This window comes from Oryctolagus cuniculus, chromosome 9 (assembly GCF_051225735.1).
Source record: "Oryctolagus cuniculus isolate XC-2025 breed Fujian yellow rabbit chromosome 9, ASM5122573v1, whole genome shotgun sequence".
Classification (NCBI taxonomy): Eukaryota; Metazoa; Chordata; class Mammalia; order Lagomorpha; family Leporidae; genus Oryctolagus; species Oryctolagus cuniculus.
Genome location: NC_142875.1, coordinates 118,920,656 through 118,938,067, shown reverse-complemented (window position 1 = coordinate 118,938,067; position 17,412 = coordinate 118,920,656). Strand labels below are relative to the sequence as shown.

Sequence of the window (17,412 nt, the reverse complement as noted above, 5' to 3'; positions counted from 1 at the left end):
TTCTACAATAGGAGCCAAAGCCACATGAGTTAGCTGTTAAAAAAAAAAAAAAAGAAGAACGAAAGAAAGAAAGAAAGAAAGAAAGAAAGAAAGAAAGCAGCAAGGAGGAGCCTCTTGCTCCAAGTGACCAATCCTGGAACCTGTTTCCAAGATTATAACCTGTTTTATGCAACCCTTGGAGCCAAGGGAACTTTACAAAGGATTAAAATTTGAGAAGTAAACAAAGATCCTTTTATTTAGGACTCTGCTTCTCTGAGGAACAGGAGGCTCCAGTTCCGCAGCCATTTATTTAGACTGGCTCCTCAATGTGTAATTTTTAGCAAAATCTGATCATCTTAGAGTATAGAAGACACAGCGATTGGAGGTGATGATGAATGCTAAGGTAAAAGTCATTTATTTATTTGGGTTGTTGTGGGCTGCAATCCAGTCCCTCTTGTTCATGAAAGTGGAAAGTAGATTTAATATTTACTTATAAATATCTGGTTCTTTGGTTTTCCTAACTACCTTTATACTTTCCTGAGAGTGATAGCAATGGTGTTTAATGCAGGATTTGTTTGTGTAATAGCAACAATAATTTTTGCTTATGCATGTAAACACAAGTACACATAGAGATGTATACTTTGAGTTTTGAATATGCAGTTATGGGGGGGTTGGACTTTTGGAAGTGAGTCTAATGATACTGGATCAAGTTTTCCTCCTGCCTTGTTACTCACCTCACAGACCCCTCACAGATCCCTCTCTGTCTTGTTTGTCTGGTTTTTCCACATCCTTCGTTCAAATTCGGATCAAGTCCCACGTTCTCCACATCCCTCTCTCCCTCTCCTGAAATCCTAGAGCATTAGTTGTCTGTTTATATTGTACCTACAAGCACACAGTTAATGCTTCCATAATACATACTTTATATCAAAGTTTTCGTTCAAAATGAAAAAATGAGGCCATTAGTTTTTTTAAGTCAAATAATATACAAGTATAAAAAGGAAACAGCCAGGCTGGGCGTACCTTTTTGCACTTTTTCTACACTGAGGCAGAACACACGCCTTTCTACATAACTGTGTTCATGTGCTCCTCTCTGCTTTATTCACCTGGCAATGGCAGATGCACTCGGACCCCTGCCATTCAGCGGCTATGAGGACTTGACACATTGCTACATTTATTTAGTTATGCACTGTGCACATTCCTCTAGGTCAGTATGTATGTCTAGATCATACTCGGTCCCTCCTTTTTTTTTTTATCTTTTATTTAATGAATATAAATTTCCAAAGTACGACTCATGTGTTACAATGGCTTCCCCCCCCATACCGTCCCTCCCACCCACAACCCTCCCCTTTCCCACTCCCTCTCCCCTTCCATTCACATCAAGATTCATTTTCGATTCTCTTAATATACAGAAGATCAGCTTAGTATACCTTAAGTATTTCAACAGTTTGCTCCCACACAGAAACATAAAGTGAAAAATAATAGATGATTTTTTTTAAATGATGATGAAATCAGATCAGACCTATTGTCATGTTTAATCCCAGTGAGAGTCAAGTTGGGAATTGATAATTTCTTTCTTTCTTTCTTTTTTTTTTTTTTTTTTTTTACAGAAGATCAGTTTAGTGTACATTAAGTAAAGATTTCAATCGTTTGCACCCCCATAGAAACACAAAGTGAAATATACTGTTTGAGTACTCGTTATAGCATTAAGCCTCAATGTACAGCACGTTAAGGACAGAGATCCTACATGAGGAGTAAGTGCACAGTGACTCCTGTTGTTGACTTTACAAATTGGCACTCCTGTTTATGGCATCAGTAATCTCCCTATGCACCAGTTATGAGTTTCCAAGGCTATGGAAGTCCCTTGAGTTCTCCGACTCTTATCTTGTTTAGACAAGGTCATAGTCAAAGTGGAGGTTCTCTCCTCCCTTCAGAGAAAGGCACCTCCCTCTTTGAAGACCTGTTCTTTCCACTGGGATCTCACTCACAGAAATCTTTTTGCCAGAATGTCTTGGCTTTCCATGCCTGAAATACTCTCATGGGCTTTTCAGCCAGATTACTCGGTCCCTCCTTAGAGATGAACAGCCATTTCCGTAAATTTCCCCAAATGAAATTACACAGCATTGCCTACTAGAATTCCCAACCCCACTGTTTCTCCACCCTACTCCACTGCATGATATAAATCTTTAAATACTTTGCTTACTATAAGAAATAAATGAGATTATTGTATTATTTTAAATTGTCTTTTCTTGGTTACTAGTGACATTTAGCATTTTTTACAAAATTTTAAAAAATGTTTTGTCCATTTAAATTTCTTCTACAAACTTCAGTTCACGCATTTCACCCATATTTTTTTTCTTTTCAATTCGTAGAAGTCCATATTCTTATATTAGAGATGTAAAGCCTGCCTTTCATATGTGTGCCATTTTTTTTCACGTCTTTTTTTTTTTAAGATTTAGTTTTTTGAAAGACAGAGTTAGAGAGAGAGAGAATGACAGATTAAGGGAGAGGTCTCTGTCCACTGGTTCACTCTCCAAATGGCAACAACAGCCGGGGGCTGGCCAGGCTGAAGTCTGGACTCGGGCCTTCATCTGGGTCTCCCGTGTGGGTGCAGGGGCCCAGGCACTTGGGCTATCCTCTATCCTTTTCCAGGAGCATTAGAAGGGAGCTGGATCAGCAGTAGAGCAGCTGGGACTCAAACTGGTACCCATATGGGCTGCCTGTGTTACAGGCCACGGCTCAATCCGCTATGCCACAGGGCCAGCCCTCCGTGTCTTTTTTAAAAATTATATTTATGCTTTTTTTTTGCCTTTTAAAAACTGTCATTATTTGCAATTTTTTCCCTTTATAGTTCCTTGCTTTGTTTCTTTGAAGGAAGTTTTCCTCACCCTGACATTTCTTAACTTTTTTATTTTTAGAATTTTTTCACTTTAAGATGTTTAATACACTGCTCCAGGTGTCCTTTTTTTAAATATTGATAAATTCTATTGATTTATTTGTTAAAAAAGATTTTATTTATTTACTTTAAAGCAGTGTTACAGAGAGGGAGAAGGAGAGAGAGAGAAAGAGAGAGAGAAACAGACAGAAAAACAGATCTTCCATCCACTGGTTTACTTCCAAAATGGCCACAATGACCAGGGCTGCAGCAGGCCAAAGCCAGGAGCTTCATCTGAATCTCCCATGTCGATGCAAGGGCCCAGGCATTCAGGCCATTCTTGGCTGCTTTCCCAAGCACATTAGCAGGGAGCTGGATTGAAGTGGAACAGCCAGGACCTGAACTGGCACCCATATGGGCTGCCAGCATTGCAAGCCATGGCTTAACCCACTGCGCTACAGGGCCAGCCCCTCCAAGTCCCCTTTTTAAAAAAATATGACACAGAGAGAGGGAGAAACAGAGATTTTCCATCTGCTGGTTCATTTGCCAAGTACCTGCCACAGCTGGGACTGGGCCAGGGCGAAGCCAGGATGGAGCCAGGAACTCCACCACACATGCGTGGTAGGAACTCAGGTGCTTGGGGCATCATCTGCTGCTTGTCAGGGTGCACATTAGCAGGAAGCTTGATGGGAAGTAGAGGCAAGACTTGTTCCCTGAAATTCCAGTATTGGATGCCGGTATTCCAAGGAGTAGCTTACCCCACTGCACCACATTGCCCACCCTGTTCCCGATTTTAATGGGAATGGCTTAGTTATTTCAAAGCACATTTGCTTCTTGTCAAGATGGTAAGCAATTGCTGGCACCATGTTCATGGAAGCCTGTTATTTCATGTGAATCAGTCTTCTCAGCCACTGAATATCAGCCATTGCCAAGTATCAGAAATGTTTAAATGTCTAAAGAAAATACTATGTTTAACATACCTCCTGCTGGGAAAATTTGCCATTCTCTAGGAACGGCACTGGAAGCACCATTTCTCTTTGGTGCAGAGCTGAGTTTGCAAGGTGGTCACATCACCTTGTTTATCTCCTTGAAGGGAACATACAGCATAGTTCATATTTTTGCTGAGCCACTATAGTAAGCTGGCAAGAAAGGCCAGGAAGATTCTCATACATTCAATCCTATAGATGGAACTTTTTTTTTTTTTAATTTATTTTATTTACTTGAACGGCAGAGTTACAGAGACAGAGAAAGAAGAGATTTTCTACTTGCTGATTCATGCCCCACTTGGCTGCAGGAGTCATGGGTGGGCCTGGCCTACGGCAGTAGCCAGGATCTCTATCCTGGTCTCTCACAGGATGGCAGAGGTCTAAGAACTTGGGCCATTTTTCGCTGCCTTCGTAAGTGCATTAGCAGAGAACTGGATCGAAAGCGAAGTAATGGGACTAGAGCTGATGCTCCGATATGGCATGCCAAAGTCAGAGGCAATGGCTTAATCCATGGCACCACAAAGCCAGCCCAAGATGGCTCAGGAGGGTTGCTGGGCTTTGTGTGAGTCACCAACCCTTGAAATGTACAGACACCTGACCTGGAAAGAGAGCTACCTCAGACTCACCTGTTCTTTAAGGTTACCTAGCAACTGTTGAGCCATATCTACATTTTGCTAGATGGATATGGTAAGAAACTTTGTTTCCATGTAGATATAGATGAGGACAGGAGTTTTACTATAGAAATGTCACTTGCTTATCCGGTAGCTGTATGTCAAAAATTAAATAATGCTCTAACCCTAACATTTACTATTGATCCAAACTGGGTTTTCCTTTGAGTTTGTTGAAAGTAATCAGAATTACTAACCCAAAATTTGTTACAGTTATTGGAATCATTCACTTCTCTGATTTCTGAGAAATATACCTTATTGTTACATTTAGACATAAAAGAATTCCTTGCTAGTCTTTTATTTGTTTCTGAAGCTATACTTAGATGATATCATCTCTAAAAAACAGCATTAAATTAGGCATTGTCTGTTACAGGGCTTTTTCCAGCAGGCTGCACAAAGGCACTTTTATCTTGGCTAAATTCTAAGATTTTAATCTGGCTAGTCTTTAAGAAGCTCCAAAAATCTTGATGGGGGCAGGTGTTTGGCACAGTAGCTAGGATGCAAGTGGGACCCTTGCATTTCTACTGGAATGCTGGTTCAAGTCCTGGCCGCTCCAGTTCTGATCCAGTTTCCTGCTTGTTTGTAAAAGGAAAATAGTTTCTTTTCCTACCCATTTTCTTTCTGTTATCTTCATATGGATGTGATTTCTTCTTTCATGTGCTAGTACACTTATGTCATTTGTGATTAATGTGCTCTGACTCTTTATGTTATAAATATTGATGTTAATGACCTATGTGAAATGGGGCTCATTGGTAGGGTTACTTAATGTCTAAGTACAGTATCACTACAATGTCAGAACTATGCACTTGAGTGGTGAACATATTCTTGATTTTGCTATAATAGCCTTTGTTGTGTTTAAATGAAAGCATAAATTACTTACATACATATCGAATTGCACTGAGATTAGACTATATTCTGAGTTTCTGATTTTCAGTGGTGATAATGGTCATTTCTTAACCTCTAAGCTGGTGTTAATATTAACTTGTTGGCAAGACCTGTGCAACATTTTTGGATATTTCTATGGCTAGATAAAGTTTTAAATATATATTTCTAGAAAAGGTTAGAAGCAAAATTGTGTAGGTGGTAGTAATATCTAAGATTGTCAGAGGTAATATGTCAGATAAACACAGAGAATAAAATGTATGATTATCACTATGTATTTGAGATGAGTCAACTTCATATTCTGATGCTTTCCTGTATTAGAGATGAAAAAACAGTTTAGCTCAGTGGCCAAGCTCATTTTCAGTGGTAAAGGAATACATCAGACACTTTAAGTGAGCAAGTTCCTAAACTCAAAAATACAAAAAGAGCAGTATGCACTGGAGATGTGTGAGATTTGAAGGGTATTGAAGAGCCTCATGACACTGTGTCCTAAGACAGCCACACTGGATTGTAGTATGACGGTGTTTACAGAGATAAGTGTGAAAGAACCTTTTTCTGCTCACGTGTATGCTAGTGGACTAATCCCATACCTGCAGCATTTTACTCACTTTAGTTGCAAGAATTTCCTAAATATCTTGACCTACAGGTTTATTTTTTTTTCTTAATTTTTATTCAGAAGTCTTAGAATCAAAGTGAAACGACTGTAAAAGTAGTAAAATGGTCTAAAGATTTTTAGTGTTGTATGCTTTGGTCAACATAAAAATATCCTAGGATTTTAGTTAATTATAATCACAGCTAAAATTTACTAAAGGTTGTATTGTCAGTCACCGTTATACCCAAATAGCTTGCATGCACTGTCTTTTATCCTCATATCTCTACAATATAAGTATCATTTGTTTCATATATAAATGAAGTAGTTGTGGCTGAAGGAGGTTAAGAAACAGATACGAAGTTCTGAAAACAAACCAGGATCCTGGCAGCAACTGGCATGGTCTGCACGGGTTTGCTGCTCAAGACTACTTGTTTGATCAGATGTTTCATATGTTACAAGAGGAAAGGAGCACGTTCCACCAAAGAAAGTGAATTATTGCAAGGAGCACATGGTTTCATCACAGTTATAGCTGTGGGCAGGCCCACAGCCTCCTCCCTCCACATGGGCTCATATTTGGTATCTGAGCATTTTGGTTCCAGAGGTTCCATATTCACAAGTTAACAGGATAGCCAGGGCATGATGCCTATAACGGTGAATAAGAATGTTTTCTTTCTTTATCCAAGTCTACATATGTTGGATAGCTTTAATTTTCCTTTTTTATACTGCCTATCCATGATTTCAGTTTTTGAAGTACTTAATGTGTTAACACATGGTTTTATTATATGCATGGTAAGATTTCTGACTACTTAAATTCTACCTGTTTAGAATTTTAGATTTTCCTCCTACTCTTCTAATCTACTTATGACCCAGGTAAGCTCCACCAAATCTGCTTTTTCTATATTGTCCATTACTTCCTCTTAAAGATTTTTGTGCCACTTCTTACTGATCATGGGCTTTGTTCCAAAAAACAAAAGGCATATTCCCACAGGGAAGGTGGGTGGATTTTTAGAATCCATGTCTTTTATGGTTTTGTCAAAATGTTGTAATTCTAGATCCAGTTGTCCCGTGTCTTTGTGCCATTCGATCATCAGAGTAGGGGAAGTAACTAGGGATACAAATCCTACTTTAGGATTTGGGTAGATTATTGTCTTTATGCTTTTTCCCTTTTTCTTTATTTTTGAATTTCTCTCTCTTGTTTTGTTCTCGCTTTTGTTAACTACCTTTATCTTTCTTTTTCTCTTTTTAAATCCTTAGTTAACAAGCAAAGTACCAACTATAATACCATATGATTCCTTTGTGTATAGTTATCATAGCTAAAATAGCTTCTACTGATTGGACACTGAAAATACTGGATATTTCATTCCTAGTTGTAAATAACACTATACAAGTTAGTTATTACTGTTTAGTATTACTGAGTTTAGTTATTACTGAGACAAGATAGTTATTATCATTTCTGTTTTACAAAGGAAGTATATTATGTCACAATCCATCAACTTCATCACATTGCGTCTCATCATAAATTTATACTAAAGTTGACTCATTTATCATCCATTTGTTCATTATTCATAAAACACATTTATTCTACCAATATTTACTGAACATCTGTTATGTGCAAATAATGCTCTTAAATATTGTGGAGATTACAAAAATGACTCATAGGTCCCTGACTTTAGGTAGTTCACAAACTCAAGGAAGAAATAGCACCTGTGCATACACACAAGGAAGAGCTCTTGAACTCTCAAAACCCCAACCACTAAAGTATCAATTACAGAAGTAAGATAAATAGATGTTTGTTCAGTGACGGAGCACATGGTTAATCAACTGATATTGGAAGAATAATGCAGATAAAAGTGTGTGTAGAGGCAGAGGAGAGCTGAAAGGATCAGCAGAGGGTCTACGGGGAATGTGACATTTCGGCAGAATCTGGGATAGAGCTCAGAAGTGAGGAAAAGACATTGCAAGAGAGGAAACTGCATGATCTCCATCTGAGGTGGGTGATTGTGAGGTATGAAACAGATGGGAGCTAAATGCACGAGGCAAGCGGTAGTGATGCAGGTGAAAATCTAGGCTGAAGTTCCTAAAGCACTGACTACAGGATGTGGGTTTATTGACTCAGCAGCCTTTTAACTGAAAATTACTGCAAGGTTTCTTTTTTTTTTTTAAAGATTTATTTATTTATTTGAAAGTCAGGGTTAACACAGAGAGAGGAGAAACAGGGAGAGAGAAAGAGGTCTTCCATCCGATGGTTCACTCCCCAATTGGCCGTAACGACCAGAGCTGCACCAATCCGAAGCCAGGAGCTTCTTCCGGGTCTCCCATGTGGGTGCAGGGGCCCAAGGACTTGAGCCATCTTCTACTGCTTTCCCAGGCCATAGCAGAGAGCTGGATCAGAAGTGGAGCAGCTGGGTCACGAACCGGTGCCCAAATGGGATGCCGGCACTTCAGGCCAGGGTGTTAACCCGCTGCACCACAGCGCCGGCCCCTGTAAGATTTCTTAATTGTACACAAAGCCGAGAAATAAAACTCTCAGTAGAAAACTCCATTTGAAAATCCCAGGGGGCCGGCACTGTAGCGTAGTAGGTTAGGTGTCTGTTTGTGGTCCTGGCATCTCATATGGGCACTGTCTTGAATCATGGCTGCTCCACTTCTGATCCAGCTCCCTGCTAATGGCCTGGGAAAGCAGTGGAAGATGGCCCAGGTTCTTGGGCACTTACACCCATGTAGGAGACCTGAAAGAAGCTCTTGGCTTCAGCCTGGTCTTGCCCTGGCCATTGTGGCCATTTAGGGAGTGAACCAGTGGATGGAAGACCGACCTCTCTGTCTTCCCCTCTCAAAATAAATAAATAAATATTTTTTTTTAAAAAAAGAAAATCCCAGATGGATTTAGGAAGAAAAAAATGTACTGCCAGTAATCTTTAAGTGTTTGAAATATTTAATAAGTATCTTGGATTTAAAAAAAAAAACTTGCTCCCAGTTGAAGCCTCAAAAAACAAAATAAAATAAGTCAAAACTATCTCATAGTTGGATATGGGTAGGGTAAAGATTTCTATTATCAGCATCAAAGAAGTTCTTCACATTTAGAATACATATTTTAGTCTCATTCTTCGTTTGACCTGTTTCTCCAGTTCCAAGACAAATTTATTTGGTATGGTTCTGTCTCTGATAAACCACAAAGCACAGTGGAAGTATCAGCAGGATATTTTTCTTTGGCTATTCCATAGAGAAATTGGCCAGACTTCAGAGTCTGATAATCTTGGATTGCAGCTCTGGTTTCATGCTCACTAACTATGTGATCTTGGACTAGCCAGCTCATTTTCTACTCCTTAGTCTCTACTAAAAAGTGAAGTAAGAATACCTGTCTCATAGGATTTATGCAGATTAACAAATACACACACCCACCCACACACAATCACATGTAGATGCTACTTAGAAAATAGTGGTAATTTTCTCCTCATTCTGTCTTGATTTCTTGTTCTGCAAATTTTTATGATTTAGTTTATTTAGCTATGGAAGGAAGAGGACAGACTTTGACAGATCTCTCAGGTTTGGGAAAATGGTATAACACAGTGGTTAAAAACACAGCCCTGGTACCCCCCCACCATCTCAAAACTTGAACATAAGTTCCATGAGAAGTGGGGACTTGTCTGTCTGGTGTACTGCTGTTTCCCCAGCACTTCAAGAACGTCTCAGTGAGAAGAGATGCTCAGCAAACCCATAGAAGGGTGAACATTTTGGTTAATTCATTGGCTCTAACCAATCTAACCACTCGACCTTGCACAAATCTTTACCTTCTCTGCTTCTTTTTTTTTATCTCAAGAATAGATTTAATAGCAAGGTTTTAAGTCAGATAATACATTTAAACAACCTTAGAACAGCATGTTGCCTATATGAGCATGTCCTAAGTGTATCTCTAAATGAGAAGAGCAAGCTGAGTTGGGTAAACAAATAGAGACATTTAGGTGTGGAAGTCTCTCTCATCAAGTGCTCCCTCAAGCACCTTCCCAAACTCTACAGCTGTCAGGTACCTCCTCCCTACAATGTGTGACCCAATGATATTCTGCTTTTAGAAGGCGACCCTTCTGAGACATGCTTCATAGAGAGGGGATGCTCCCTCTGCAAGGGAAAGCAGGAGGAACCAGCGGAAGGAATCCGGGCAGATTTGCCACCAAAATTTTCACCACCAACCTGATCTCATTTACTCTTCCACTCTCTGAGTGACTTACTATTATTTTCATGACACATGTGCAGAAATAGAGCTTCAAGGTCACACAGGTCTATGTGAATGAGGCTGCACAACCTTCCTGCCATACGGCAATAAGAAGCACACAGCTAGTACATTCCTCCCCAGTCCCTCTGACGGTGTTGCTGTAGAACAAATGCAAATCTTCCATCTCTGGCTACATGGGGCCCAGCAGCAACATGGTGGTTCTCTCCTATGAGAATGAGAAAAGTGCTCTAGAAGAAAAATGTTTTTTCATGTCTTCTGCATGGAAGATACACAACATGTAAGAAGGACTTTGCACTAATCATGACACATTCAAATTCAAATCTCTGCTCCATACTGTAGGTTATTTTTATCACCTGGTAAATATTTCTACACTCTCGTCCTGAAGAAATAGCAGGTTTGAAGTCATCAGGGATGCTATTGACACCTCCTATACGACTAAAAATAAGTGAAGAATTTTATCGCAATTTTTAAAGAAGTTGGCATTGCCAACTTCTACCCAGTATAAGCGTACTTCATGCCATTAGTAGCTGCTCAATGGACCTTGGAAGCACCATGCAATTTTCCTCTAAATGGCACTGTATTGTAACTACTTCCTTCCCAGGTATAATGAGAGACCCCCTATTAAAAAAACTATCAGATAAGCAGAAACATTTATCAGATGTCCAAAGGTACTATGGCCTTTTATCAAAACAATGATTATTCTTTGTGATTTTTTCCACTATTCAATGAAATGGCAATGCCTGATTCTACTGAATACAAAGATCTTGTGATACACCTGGTAAACAGCATAGCATGTATTTGCATTTTTCATTTAAGTTACTCATTTGAAAGGGAGAGAGAGAGATTGAGAGGGAGACATAGAGATAGGTCTCCCTTTTATTGATTCATTCCACAAACACTCATGCCATGCAAGGTAAGCTGAAACTGGGAGCGAGGAACTCAGTCCAGGTTCCTCACACAGTGGCAGGGACCCAACTACTTAAGCCACCAACTGTTGGGAGCAGACCTGGAACTTAGAACAAGGCATGAAGACATGGAATATGAGAGTCCCAAATGACATCTTTTTTAAAATTATCTTTTTCTTGAAAACAGGGACACATATCACAAAGTGAGGGATTCATGGTAATGATCAAATGTGACTTAAGAGGGATGTATTGACATATATATGGTATAATTCAGTGAAGCAATATTTATAAGTATATGCCACATAACATTCACACAATTTTAATACTCTATATTAACTTCCACAAATGAGAGAACATATGTGATATCTGTCTTTCTGGGTCTGGCTTATTTTACTTAGCATAATGATCTCCAGTTCCAGACATTTTATTGAAAATGTCAGGATTTCATTCATCTTATGGCTGAGTAATAATCCCTCATGAATATACACACCACATTTTCTTTATTAATTCATCAGTTTATGGACATCTAGGTTGTTTCCATATCTTTGCTATTGTGAATTGAGCTGCTATAAACATGGGTGTGCAGGTAGCTCTTTCACATGTTGATTTCATTTCCTTTGGATTTATGCCCAGTAGTGGGATGGTTGGGTCATACGGTAGATACATTTTTAGTTTTCTGTGGAATCTTCATATTTTTCTTAACAGCTGTACCAATTTGTATTTCCACCAACGGTGTGTTACATTACACTTTACAACCTTGCCAGCATTTGTTATTCTTTGAATTTTTAAAAGATTTATTTATTGGAAAGAGTGATAAATAGATCCTGTAAAAAAAGGATTTGTTTAGTTTTTCCTATGAAAGGTAGAGTGACACAGAGAGGGAGGGAGGGAGGGAGAGAGACATCTTCCATTTGCTGGTTCACTCTCCAAATATCTACAATAGCCAGGTGCCAGCCAGAGAGAATCCGGGAGCCAGGAACTCTATCTTGTTCCCCATGTGGCTGGCAGAGGCCCACGCACTTTGTCCATCTTCCACTGCTTTCCCAGACACATTATCAGGAAGCCGGGTCAGAAATGGAGCATCTGGGCCTGAAATCAGCTCTTTGATATGGGAAGACAACATTGCCAGTGGTAGCTTACACTGATGTGACACAACGCAGGCTGTGAGGAAGAGAACTTACATCCTCTGGCTCACTGGCCAAATGGCTACAACAGCTCTGCCTGGACCAGCCAGAAACCAGGAACTCCATCTGTGTCTCCCGCATGAATGGTAAGACTGCTCAGGTACATTAGTGGGTCAGCTGGATCAGAAGTGGAGCAGCCAGGATGGGAAGCAGCACTCTGATATGGGGTGTGAGCATCTCACACAGATGTTTAACCTGCTGTGCCACAACACCCACACCCAAATGGCATCCTACCCCCTGCACCAAACGCTTGCCCCTTATTTGTATTTTTACTGTTTTCTGGTCTTCCTGCAGAATCTAACTGAACATATTTGATTAGTGGAGTGCTGTAGCCAGCACGCAGAAAAGATCTCAAGAAAAATACTCCCCACTACGATATTAACCACCTCAGCATAATTATTTAACGATTTAAGGAATTATTTAGATCTGCCCTAGTTCCAACCAATAGAAAGTTTAACATCTTCACATCCATAAGACTGTTGTTTGCAAAGTCAAATGACAGCAATTTGACTAATTTATATAATGTTTCACAGAAGAAAAAAATTACTGTTATTATATAAAGTCTTAGCTCCTGTTTAGCTTTGGAGTTGACAAATCTGCATAGCATATAGAGTTCATCCACTTCTCTCCTGACTATGGGAAATTACAGGTCGATTCTCAAGGCATGCTTGAGCATCACGGAGTAATTTCTAGTTTTCCTTGTTTATTTGTTTCTCGTGTTAGAAATTCCACTGAGCTATGACTCATTAGTAGGCTGATATCTCATTATGTGCTGCTAATGCATGTTCCAGGGCAGAATTTTCAGTCAGCATACATATTTTATAAACAATGTAGGGTATTTGGTTGAGTGGTTAAGATGCTACTTGGTATGCTCATGTTCCACCTCTGAGTGCCTGGGTAGAGTACTGGTTCAACCCCAGATTCAGCTTCCTGCTATGTTGTACTCTGGGAGGCAGCAGATGGTGACTCAAGTAGTTGAGTCCCCATCACTGTCAAGTGGGAGACCTGGATTTAGTTCCTGGTTCCTGGCTTTAGTCTGGCCCTACCCTGACTATGATGATGGGCATTTGGGGACTGAACCAGCAATGGGGGATCTCTGTCTTTCTGTCTCTCTGTCGTTCAAATAAATAAAATCAATTTTAAAAAAAGGAATGAGCAATGTATACTACTATGTTTTCACAAAAGTGATACAAATTAAAAGTTTTCAAAGTTTAAGCAATATGCAAAATTTGAATTTTGCTTATGAATTCAATGTATATTCTAGATTAAAACAGTAAAGGGAAGCATCCTAGTATATTGTTATTACTCAAATAAAAGAGCATTTTTCTCCCAATAAATTAAGAAACATGACAATTTTCTGTCATCCAAGCACATCAGAAAACCCATTTTTATGGAATTTGCTTAATTACACTTATGGAAATTCAGAATTTTATTGAAATATTCTTCATTGAATTTAAATATTTAATTGTGTAATATGTTTAATTTATTGGGAAATGGGATTCATTACATTAAGAGTTTAGTAACTCAAGGTAATAAAATAATTAATATGCTCTGATATAATGGATGTGTGTTAATTGTATATGTTTTGTTAAACCTATCTGGGATAAAATGTTAGGTGTTTGCTTCTTCTGTAACTTTTTAAAATTTTAAAGGCAGAAGCAGAGAGAGAGAGAGAGGGAGCGAGCGAGAGAGAGAGAGATCTTTCACTCACTGGTTTACTCCCTAGGTAGTCCCAACAGCTGGGGATGGGTCAGGCCCAAGCTAGGAGCCAGGAACTCCAGCTGGGTCTCCCACATGGGTGGCAGGGAAAGCATCCACTGCTTTCCCAGGTGCACTAGCAGGGACTGGATTGGAAGCAGAGCAGCTGGGACTTGAACTGGTGCTGTGATATGGAATGTAGACATTGTAAGCTGTGGCTTAACCCACTGAGCTCCAACAGCAGCCCCTGTATTTTATAAAAATCTTTAGTTCACACAATGATTCCACCCACTATCACTCAAAACATGTTGGTGATACAAGTCGAGCCATTTTCAGGAAGCAGCTATTAAACTTTGTGCCAGCACAGTCAGTCAGGCAGGGAAGGTGGAGGCTGTTCAGGAAGCTGAATTTTTCCCAGAATAATGAGATGGGCTTACGTTCCTTGAGTGTGGGCCAGGAAACGTGAAGTGGTGAAATGATTAACTTCTAGTCTGAGTTAGAATCTAGGAATGTTGAAGAACCACATCAGCTATACAAACAATACAGCAATAATATGAAACTCTAATACAGTATTTTAAACAAATATAGCTGTAATAATACAATATTCTAATGCTACATTTCTTTTAACCTTCAAGGTGTGTTAAGGGCTTTGTGAGAGGAAAAGTCATTCAATATAGCTCTGATTAAAGATTCTTGTTGTCATTGAAATATTTCAAAAGGGTGCACTGGGGAGAGTTGCTCACTTTGGAAGGAGTAGATGGAAGAGACATAGGTTAAATAATGAGAGAAAATCTGATGATAACAGATTCTCTAGAAACAACTGCAAGAGCCAAGTGGTTTGGGAGGAGCACAGGTACACGAAGTGAAATCACATTGGATAAAACTGGAAAACAGGACTGGGCTCAGTTAAGGAAGGATTTGAATGCCAGAATAAGGAAATTGATGTATTAAAAAAGGAACTTTATTAGAACGGTGTGTGTGTGTGTGTGTGTGTGTGTGAGAGAGAGAGAGAGAGAGAGAGAGAGAGAGAGAGAGAGAGAAGAAATAGTTATTTATTTATTTAATCTTCTGGCTTACTCCCTAAATGTCTGCAACAGGGAGGTCTGGGACATGCTGAAGCCAGGGGCCCAGAACTCAGTCTGGGTTTCTCAAATGGGTGTCAGGGATGCAAACACTTGGGCCATCATCTGCTGCCTCCCAGGGCATGCATTAACAGGAAGCTGGAATCAGAGCAGAGCTGAGTCTAAACCCAGGTACTCTAATGTGGGATGATGGCATCTTAACTGCTTTGCCAGACCTCTGCCTGCCCCTACTTATTTATTTTTTTGGACAACATTTTATCTCATTGCAGAAATCTAGTGCACAATATTATGGTTTCACAGGGATACTTACAATGGTTGGTTTCCTTATATTCAGAATCATACCTTTACTATTATTTGTTTACAATTTACCAAGGTTCAAAGCACCTTTCTATTCTTTGTTCTTTAACTCAGCCATAAAATACAGTCCACAAAGTGATTTTTTTTAAAATAAAAATCAATGGCAGGAACATTTTAGCTTTAAAGACATAGTCTTTTTTATTTTGGGATTTTAATTAGTACTAAATTGAAAACACACCTCAAATGACAATTTACGTGTAGTGGTGACACACATGGGACAAGCAGAGCCACAGTTACACTGGAACGGGAACGCGACAGGGACTCATGTTTATACAGAGTCAACGGGGGCTGTGGAGGGCACTGACTCCCACCTGGGTCAGTAGTGCAGGGGGTCTCTGTTTAGAACCTCAACTGCATTCCTCTTGCCATATGAACTGGATCCCACACTGGGAGGTGAGAAAATGGCACCAAAGTTGTTGCTGGAATGAATTAAAAAATTTGCCAGGCGTTGTGTGGCACATGTGACAGTGTTGCATTTCCGTTTTTCCACCTGATGACTGGTAACAGGGAACAAATGTGAAAGGTCACAGAATTAGAACTGGGGTTAGATACAGCCGTGTGACACTAAATATTTCATAGTGATAGGAACTAAAGGACGTTGTTTATAGAAATAGCTGGAGATATCATAGGATATCTATCTTCATGGTCAATATTACATTTCCCAATGTAATTCTTTATTCACAGTTCAGAGTACATTCCAGATAATAATTATTAAAATGTCTGTCTTATATTCTTCTAAATCTTGCTGATGATTTAGAAAGTAAAATTTATAGGTCACTTGGAATATGGGGCAATTTTTAAGATTATTCATTTCCTACGTCTTTCAAAAAGAGTTAAACATATTAATTTGTGTTAAGTTCCTTGAGATAATTGAAGCAGGCATGTTAAAGAAATGTTGGATCTGGCTCTGTGGTGTAGTAGGCTAAGTCTCTGCCTGTGGTGCCAGCATCCCATACACTGGGCGCTGGTTCCAGTCCTGGCTGCTACTCCTCAGAACCAGCTCTCTGCTACGGCTGGAAAAGCAGTAGAAGATGGCCCAGATGATTAGGCCCCTGCACTCAAGTGGGAGACCTGGAAGAAGCTCCTGGATCCTGGCTTCAGATTGGCCCAGCTTCAGCTGCTGTGGCCATCTGGGGAGTGAAACAGCAGGTGGAAGACTTCTCTCTGTCTCTCCCTCTATCTGTCTGTAACTCTACCTCTCAAATAAATTCATAAAATCTTTTTACCCACTATGCCACAGCGCCAACTCTAAATAAATTCATAAAATCTTTTTAAAAAAGACAAAGAAATGTTCAGAGGAAATGATGCAGCACGTGACAACATGGATGAGTCATGAGGACATTATCCTAAATTAAATAAGCCAGTCACAGAAAGAGCAATACTACATGATTTCGTTAATATGAGTTATCTAAAGCATTCAAACCCATGAATCAAAGAGTTGAATGGAGGCTGCCAGGGACAAAAAGAAAATCACATAATTACTAACCCATGGGCATAAACTTCAGTCCAACAAAATGAATAGAGAATCATCATATAATTTCATCAGCATCATCAACAATACTGAAGGGTGTGCTTTAGAGTTTTTAAAACCTTTACTACCACATTTCTTTCCCACCTCAGTAGCTTCTTCTGCGAGCATCATGTGAACAGGATATTTGTGCAATGTAAATGCAGGCTGACAAACCAATTATTCCAGCAAAGGAAACCGATTTGGGGAACTAATTATTTGTTCCTTATCAGTGTTATCCACATTCCCTGTTCAGTTATTTATCCTGAAAGGTATAGTAAGCATGAGCAGTGTTCATTTCAAAGGAGAGACTGAATGCTTGCAAGGGTTGAACTGCTAACTCCATACGATGGACATTAAATTCTGAAAGACAAACTTTTCCTGAAGAAGGGCAGGAATTGGAAGTGGGTCAAAATACTGTAAATTAATATATTTAAAGCTATAAAGGAAGTCACAGGTCAAATTGAGAGGG

The 17,412-nt window shown here is 39.5% G+C and overlaps 2 protein-coding genes across 11 annotated transcripts in view; one reads left to right on the top strand and one right to left on the bottom strand.

Moving 5' to 3' along the window:
- The first annotated feature begins 215 nt into the window (after positions 1 to 215).
- The window catches only part of SLCO1A2 (solute carrier organic anion transporter family member 1A2), a 98,381-nt gene continuing 81,184 nt past the window's right edge, over positions 216 to 17,412 (top strand). For 6 of the 9 annotated variants that reach the window (XM_070049461.2, XM_070049460.2, XM_070049457.2 and 3 more), the window contains exon 1: positions 7,817 to 7,969. The gene's annotated coding sequence lies outside the window, so the exon portion shown is untranslated. Of the gene's footprint in view, positions 383 to 7,816; positions 7,970 to 17,412 lie in introns of those variants that run through there. The other 3 variants (XM_051850843.3, XM_089303917.1, XM_008259561.5) reach the window with 2 other exon arrangements.
- IAPP (islet amyloid polypeptide) overlaps positions 15,585 to 17,412 on the bottom strand; it is a 38,274-nt gene continuing 36,446 nt past the window's right edge. For both annotated transcript variants that reach the window (XM_089303923.1, XM_089303924.1), the window contains one exon: positions 15,585 to 15,930. In XM_089303923.1, the coding sequence (XP_089160049.1) occupies positions 15,750 to 15,930 (181 nt within the window). In that variant the 3' untranslated portion in view covers positions 15,585 to 15,749. The remainder of the gene's footprint in view (positions 15,931 to 17,412) is intronic.